The sequence below is a fragment of the Notamacropus eugenii genome, chromosome 4 (genome assembly GCF_028372415.1).
Source record: "Notamacropus eugenii isolate mMacEug1 chromosome 4, mMacEug1.pri_v2, whole genome shotgun sequence".
In the NCBI taxonomy this organism is placed as follows: domain Eukaryota; kingdom Metazoa; phylum Chordata; class Mammalia; order Diprotodontia; family Macropodidae; genus Notamacropus; species Notamacropus eugenii.
This window is the reverse complement of record NC_092875.1, coordinates 291,434,461-291,442,911: the sequence shown is the minus strand read 5'-3', so window position 1 is coordinate 291,442,911 and position 8,451 is coordinate 291,434,461. Positions and strand designations below refer to the sequence as shown.

Below are 8,451 nucleotides of genomic sequence, written 5' to 3'. Positions count from 1 at the left end.
TTTGTGCCTAATGGTAGTCATCTTGGGGGAAGGATAAAAAGAAAAAAAAAGAAATAGTAAACTAGTAAACTAACCTTTTTCTATTCTAACTTATTTAACTAAATGTATAATGACTATGCATAACTATATATGTATATATACACAATTATAAATATACCTACATAATATACATATATATATATATATATATATATATATACAGATAATCATAGATCCTTCAGTGTATACATGTCTCCTTCAAGGTTTTAAGTGGCCTAGAAGAGGTGATTTCATTAATCATCGGTTCACTGAAATGATTTATTCTGCATGCTACTTTAGCAAACTTCCCAGCTGTATCTAACCTTTCCCAGCATCCTTAGTGAGTACTTTTCAAATTCCTAATCTCTGTAACCATCTTACTCAGCTTCTGCCAAATACAGAGCAGCACACCAACTGAGTGATGTTAACAGCTGAAAAGACTACCTAGAGAGAGAATGTGTGTGACAAGAATGGAAATCCCTCTAGTTAGCCTGCAGAAATTCTGTTCCAAGAAGATTTAACATGCTATGTATAATTACTGTGTTTGTATATATCTACAGACGTATATGAAATCTATTTTTGCAAAGCTTGAATACGTAAGAAAGAAATTTTCTATGAATGAAGCCTAGCACTACAAAGACAAATCATCTTCCATCATTTTTAACATTTATTGAACTGTCTTACTTGAACATTTAGCTTTTGTCTTGCATGTAATGTATACTTTGAACTCATATTTGCTAACCCTTAGAAAACCTTGATTTTCCCCAAATACAGTAGTTCTTTTTAGTTTAAAAGTTCATTGAATTTAATATGATTCAATTCATATTAAATTCACTTCAAACATTTCTTAAGTATCCATTTCTTCAAGATAAGAAGCAGTATAGGTTAACATGAATAGAGGAGAACCACGAAGACCGAGAGACATGAATTCAAATTCTGCCTCTAATACATACTAGGTGGGTGACCAAGGGTGAATCATTTAATCTCCTAGTCCCCTCTCCGAGACTTACAGAGGGACTGACAACCTGCATTAGTACAAGGAGTTTATTCAATGGGAGTTCTCTACACTGATTAAATTATTGGTCTCAACAAAAGAAGTGTTCAAGGCCTTGTGGTAAATACTGGAGACACCAAGACAAAAATAAAACAGTCCCTATCTTCAAGGAACTGGCCCACTTAGCCAGAAACCAGAAAGCTTCTACTACTGCTAAGATGTTTGGGGAGTATTCCTCCGTATATAGCTTCCCTGTCCAGATCTATTCTAGCCAAGGTAGAGGCTTCAAGATCAAAATACTCAAGGAGATGTTGACATTGGCAAGAATTTAGAATTCTGGAACCACACCCTACCACTTTTAGGAAGACCCACCAACTGAGTTCCTTGCATGTTTTATTCACTGAATACTGAACATGCTTGGCGTGCTGAGGCATGAGCAAAAAACTCAGTAGTATCAACATATGTCACTCCTAGTGGATGTATACAACAGTATCATGAATGATGCCACAGCCTTTATCAAATGCCTGCCAATAGTTGGGGTAAGAGCCACAGTTTCCTACTGATTTATGCCTCTGAATCTCAAAAGACTCCGACAACCTGGATCTAACATGATGTAACAATATAAGTTTGAGTTGACATTAGTAAACTGAATTCATAACTTCAAGATAAAGAACGGCACTAAGGGATGGGTTATTCTGACTGGGCATTAAAGTTGGGCTATGCTGGTGCCACAAGACCTGCTCTCCTTATTCCTTCCCACCCCCACTCCAGTGTCTATAGCATTACTGCGCTGGATGCCATGATTTGCCCATCTGTCACTCTAGATGAGGGATCTGAGCCAACTCCCTTTCCATAGACCAAGAGTATTGGAGGCCACTGCCCATCTCTCTGCAAAAGCTCTAACTTATCTCTCAAGATGAACTGACTCATGTTCAACTACTATTCACATGAAACCTTTCTGCTTCTGCCCTCAGTTTTCATTTTATGTGCTGATTCCACAAAGTGAGGCTCAAAACTGGTATGACTCTTGACTGAGAGATCAGCTCAGTAGAGATCAACTCTACTGTTGGACGTACTGAAGGACGTATAGGAACAGCTGACTTGCAAATTGGGAGGGGTTTAACTTGCCCTGCTGGAAAAGAGCTAAGGGATTATCAAGTTTTTGAAGCGGATGGGGCATTCAATGTTTGGATAACAGTGCAATGCAGGGATGTTATAGTTTTGTTGCTAAATATACTTTAGGGAAAGAGACTACTGCTTAAATGTATAAATGTGTCTTAGCCTATCGTGGTCTGGGAAGAATCCATCTTGGTGGGTATTGTTTAAACAGGATTTCATCAAAGAGTTTTAAGGTCATTTGGCAAGGTACCTTCTTTCAGATAACCTAGTAAGATTTATAGGTATACTCATCCAGCTTGATAGACTGAAACAAGAGGAGAAAAGGAAAAGCTTAAGACTAAGGGGAGGTTGAGGGAGGGAGGATAGATATCATGGGATAAGCAAGAAAGCCCCAAGGCTGTACAGCCAAGAGCTAGACATAATGGTAAAAATCTTTTCACCTAGTGCTGTAGGTCTCACAATTGTTACATTTGAAAAGCAAAAGCAAAATGAGAGACAATGGTCTGAGTATGATTAATTTCTTAGTTAGGTTAGCAGTAACCAATGAATTAGATCAATGGCTCTCTCAATGAGCAAAGACCATGAGGTAGGGCTTATGAGCCTTCACATAGTTTTGGGAAGTACAAAACAAAGAACAGAGTTGGGTAGGTAGAGAAAATATATGATTGGTTTCAGAGGAGATAGTATCATGGGGGTGGGGATAAAATGATAGGTTGGAAATTGGGAATGAGGGACCAACTCCCTCCTTCCCTTCTGTGACTAAGAAATGTCCATTATTTGAGTTCACCTGCAGAGTTAGATATAGTGGGTCAGATTTCTTTGGACAACAAGCCAGCCATATTAGAAGGAGGAAGGAAGGAAGGAAGGAAGGAAGGAAGGAAGGAAGGAAGGAAGGAAGGAAGGAAGGAAGGAAGGAAGGAAGGAAGGAAGGAAGGAAGGAAGGAAGGAAGGAGGGAAGGAAGGCCAGCCCCTGGAAAAGGAGGCACAAAAATCGCTGCAGATGGTTGTAGCTCCCTGAGACACAGCTGCCAGGTGTAGAGGATCACCTTCCTCAGTCTTTCTCTTTCATTCAGAGTTGGATCTCCATCTTGATAAAGGTCTTAATGTTCTCATCTTGGATGTGTTCATCCACAACAGCCAATACTTTGGACCCACCACCCTGATGATGATGTAGGAGCTCCTCTGCATACTCAATTCACACACAGTTGTAGCAGCTACCTATACATCAGTTTGTAGGGGGTGGAAATAGTGGGGGCTGACAATATGGGGGCTCTGAAGAACCTCCATCAGAGTGACATGAACCTTTCTGGCTGGGAAGTGCATCACTCTTCATGCTGCTTTTTGGAGCATCTGCTCCAGAACTTTGACCTGTCTCATTCTTCCCAAGTGTGGTGTTGCTGCTGCTGCTGCTGCTGCTGCTGCTGCTGCTGCTGCTGCTGCTGCTGCTGCTGCTGCTAGTGCTGCTGCTGCTGCTGCTGCTGCTGCTGCTAGTGCTGCTGCTGCTACTGTCAGTACCTGTTGGGAATCCCAGGGAAGATAAGGTTCCTAGCACAACTGCAGATTTGGAGCAGTTCTGGGCCAAAGAGAATACGGATATGGCAGCAGCTACTAACTGCCTCTGGCCACTCCTGTTCCATAGCAGCAGCATCCCAGTTCTGCTCTTTTTTCTTTAACCTGAGAAGGTGGGCCTGAAGTACCTGATATATGAAACTCTAATGAATAAAACCTTTAAATCAGCACCTATCTCTAGTCAACAAACTCTCAAAAGAAAGGAGGACAGAGGTAATACTTGAGGTGACTGACCCTCGTCTCTACTCTGCTCCTGAGAGACAGCAAGAGGAGAAGGATACAGGGGAGAGATGGGGCAAAAGCTGGGCTAGGAAATACTGAGACAAGTGATCATTGGCTTCATTAGGCAGAAACACAGGCCCAGCAGAAAACAATGGATCAAGGGGATGAAGCCAATATGGCAGAGTAACAGCACTGACCTTTTAGAGTGCTCCTGCCAAGCCCAGCCAAATACCTGTAAAAAATGACTCTAAACAAATTCTAGAGGTGCAGAACCCACAGATGGATGGAATGAAGCAAATCTCCAGCCCAAGCCAGGCTGGAAGTGTCTACATCTCCACACTGGGAACAGGGTGCAGTCCAGCGTGGGTTGTGCAGGCACAGACAGGACCTAAGCAGGCTTTGGGAGGACTGAATCTCTCACACCTGTGGTGGTTTCCAGATTCCATGACCCTATACATTGAGGATAAGTTGGAATGTCAGTGGAGAAAGCCTGTGGGACTGGTGCACAGGAGAGTGGAGTGGTCCGGCCCCAGCACCAGGGTGGTGGAGGGGAAAGGGGCAGAGGAACTCATAGCAGCTGTAGTAGCAACACAGAGTAGCTAGTGTTTCTGGAGCTCTAGGCCCACAGATTGTGGGGGGATCTAGTGGCTGACAGTACACCTCCCACCCCCACTAGAAAGTCAAGTAAATGGCTGGGGAAATGAGCAAAAACCAGAAAAAGGATCAGACTATACAATCTTACTTTGGTGACAAGAAAGACCAAAACATGCAAACAGAAGAAAACAAAGTCCATCCAAAGCCTCCAAGAAAAATATGAATTGGTCTCAGGTCACGGAAGAGCTCAAAAAGGATTTTGAAAATCAAGTAAGAGAAGTAGAGCAAAAATTGGGAAGAGAAATGAGAGTGATGCAAGAAAATTATGAAAAACAAGTCAACTGCTTCTCAACAGAGACCTAAAAAAAAATGTTAAAGAAAATAACACTTTAAAAAATAGACTAACCCAAATGGCAAAAAAGATCCAAAAAGCCAATGAGGAGAAGAATGCTCTGAAAAGCAGAATTGTTCAGATGGAAAAGGAGATCCAAAAGCTCATTGAATAAAATAATTCCTTAAAGATTAGGATGGAGCAGATAGAAGCTAATGACTTTATGAAAAATCAAGAAATTATAAAGCAAAATCAAAGGAATGACAAAATAGCAGATAATGTGAAATATCTCATTGGAAAAACAACTGACCTGGAAAATAGATCCAGGAGAGACAATTTAAAAATTGTGGGACTATCTGAAAGCCATGGTCAAAAAAAGAGGCTAGACATCATCTTTCATGAAATTTTCAAGGAAATCCTGTTATTCTAGAACCAGAGGGTAAAATAAATATTGAAAGAATCCACTGATCACCTCCTGAAAGAGATCTGAAAAGATTCCTAGGAATATTGTAGCCAAATTCCAGAGTTCCCAGGTCAAGGAGGAAATACTGCAAGCAGCCAGAAAGAAACAATTTGAGTATTGTGGAAATACAATCAGTATAACACAAGATCTAGCAGCTTCTGCATTAAGGGATTGAAGGGTTTGGAATATGATATTCCAGAAGTCAAAGGAGCTAGGATTAAAAGCAGGAATCACCTACCAGCAAAATTGAGTATAATACTTTAGGGGGAAAAATAGTCACTCAAAGAAATAAAGGACTTTCAAGTATTCTTGATGAAAAGACCAGAACTGAATAGAAAATTTGACTTTCAAACATAAGAATCAAGAGAAGAATGAAAAGGTAAACAGGAAAGAAAAATCATACGGGACTAACTAAAGTTGAACTGTTTACATTCCTACATGGAAAGCCTGGATTCAAGATCTGTTTCAGGAATATATGAACTGTAGGCAAGTCATTTAACCTCCCAGTGCTCTAGGCCAGTGTTGTTGTTGTGTTTGTCCTTCGTTGCTGAAGACCACGCCATCAGAGAAATGATGACATGACCTGTACTTGTCTTTGTTTTGAGTAAGGGAGGGCTGGGTAGGTCACCAGCCTCACTTCTGCTCCACAGTCACCTGAATCCAGTGACCAGATACTCATCAGGATGGCTGGAGATGACCCAGGATGCACTGGGAGACCTTGGCCCTTTAGACCAAGTGATGTTAAACTCGAATAGAAACAGATCTCTGAATGCCATATATTGATTTAGAAACCCACAAATTAACATTATGTTGTTTTGTATTTTATTATTTATGTTATTATATTACGTTATTTATATATTTATGTAAACATATATTTATATACTACATTAACATATTATTTTATTAAACATTTTAATCTTATTCAGGAAGCATTCCAAGTTTTCAAGGCTAAGTGCTTTACAAATACTATCTCATTTGATCCTCACAGAAATCCTGACATATAGAAGTTATAATTATCCCCCATTTTAAAGAAGTGAGAACTGAGGCAAAGAGAGTTCAAGTGACTTGCCTAGGGTCACTTAGCTAGGAAGTATCTAAGGCCAGATTTGAACTCAAATTTTCCTGATTCCAGCCAGATCCAATGCTCCATCCACTACACCACTTAGATGCCTAATTTATTTATGCAAAGGCTCATATACTTATTTTTCTGGGGTCAACAGTGCTTTAAGTTATAGATTCCTAATGAAACAATAGATAACTACCACTCCCAGCACCTACTTCCCATTATTACAGTCAAAATAAAAACAATTCTATAATTATACATGATGATTTATAGTGCTTTAAAACTTACAAAATGCTTTACATTCATTATCCTACAGGGATTATGATGTCAAATGAGGAAACTAAAGCTCAGAGTGGTTTAGTGATGTACTAGTTGGATGGACAGATCAGAAACTTCAGAGTTGAAATTCAAACTCAAGCCTTCCTCATTCCAAATCCAGCACACTATCTGTTGTACCCATTCCTTCAACAAACAATAATCTAATACAAAAACATCCAAAGCATTGTTTTTAGAGAATTTAGTGAACTTCCAGGGACCCATGTCAAAAAAACATCATGGCATTGGAAAATGTAAAGTAATGCCAGCAAAAGAAAACAATCCTATTTCACACATTCCTTTGGAATCAACATTTTCTGACTGGTTACCTAGTGACTGAGAATTTCTTAACTAATTTAAAATATTTTAAATGATGTTAATTTAAAATTATTTTGTTTTTTGATACCTTTCCTTATGCAGAATGCCATAGTTCTAAGGATGTCTGGTTTTTTCTAACTTCTGATGATGCATTAATCCTCTGTAAACACTGGCTGCCTGTTTCCTTCTCTACATTATCTTGAGAAATAGCATTCTGTAGAGGCTTACATGTTGGATTTTAAATCAGGAAGAAATGAGTTTGACTCTTACCTTGTACCCTAGTCATGTGACCTTGGGTAAGTCATTGAGACTCAATTTCCTCATCTATAAGATGGGAAAAATACTAATAACCACCCTGAAAGTTTGTTGCGAGGATCATATGTGCAGTAGAAGGAACAAAGACCTAGAACTTAGAATTCAGGACCTGATTTGAATCCTAATTCTATCATATGATTTAATCTATCAATTTATTCATCTACAAAATGAAGGTTGGACAAGTTGGACTCTCAACAGAAATATGCTGGTAAATGTTTAACAACTGGCTCTCCAGGGGAATAAAAATGCATGTACAACACACTTTTAATTAAACTACCTTACTGATATTTTCTTCATCACTTTCTTAAGTCTAGACTTTCAACAATACCATAATATATATGAAGTACTCTCCAATTTATAAAATGCCGTACAAATGTGAGCCATTATTACTATCTAAAATATCTTTCTTTAATTCTTAGCTAACCCTCAAAAGGTAGCTATCAAGTTCAGTGCAAGGTATTTTCTTACGATGTTTTCTATTGCCCAACTTTCCTTTCTGGTAAGAAAGAAATCAAAATTATCAGAAAGTATTTATTGCACCCATCTGCAGATGTATTTCATTAGATAAATCCAGTCTCTCCCTAACAATGTTTATACAGCTGAGCCAAGGCATATGTACCACCAAAAACCATGTTACATGCCACCCCCACTAGCTGTCCAAACAGCTGCCAAAAAAATCCCAGTAAACATGGGAATTATCTAGGGCAACTACTTCTTCCATCAGGAGTATGTCTCTGCCTATTTAGGACCTTTCACACACAGAGATGTTATGGTTGCCTTCACTCATACTTGAGAGAAACAATGTTGGCCTTGAGTGAAGGTTATGAGAACTTAAGTCAACCTTTACCTACTGAAGGATTTGGAGTAAATGAATGTAAGGAAGGTGAAGGTCATTGAAATAAATGCACAATAAGGGGATTTTATCCCCACCTTCTATTTGCTGAGGGTATACAATGGGTTAGAATGGATTTTGGTTCTAACGATTTATGTTCCTTAAGTTCAACCATCTAAAAGTAGCTAAGCTAATTAGTTGGTCACGTGTAGAGGCAGCTAAGTGATGTATAGAGCTATGAACCTAAAATCAGGAAGACCTGATTTACTCAAACATTTACTAGCTGGGTGACCCTGGG

At 39.2% G+C, this 8,451-nt stretch overlaps 1 protein-coding gene across 1 annotated transcript; it reads right to left on the bottom strand.

Annotated features, from left to right (window-relative positions):
- Positions 1-3,182: 3,182 nt before the first annotated feature.
- On the bottom strand, positions 3,183-3,779 carry OXLD1 (oxidoreductase like domain containing 1). The gene is given in 3 exon segments (XM_072599509.1): positions 3,183-3,546; positions 3,638-3,716; positions 3,719-3,779. Coding segments are annotated over 3 exon segments (504 nt in total).
- Positions 3,780-8,451: the final 4,672 nt, after the last annotated feature.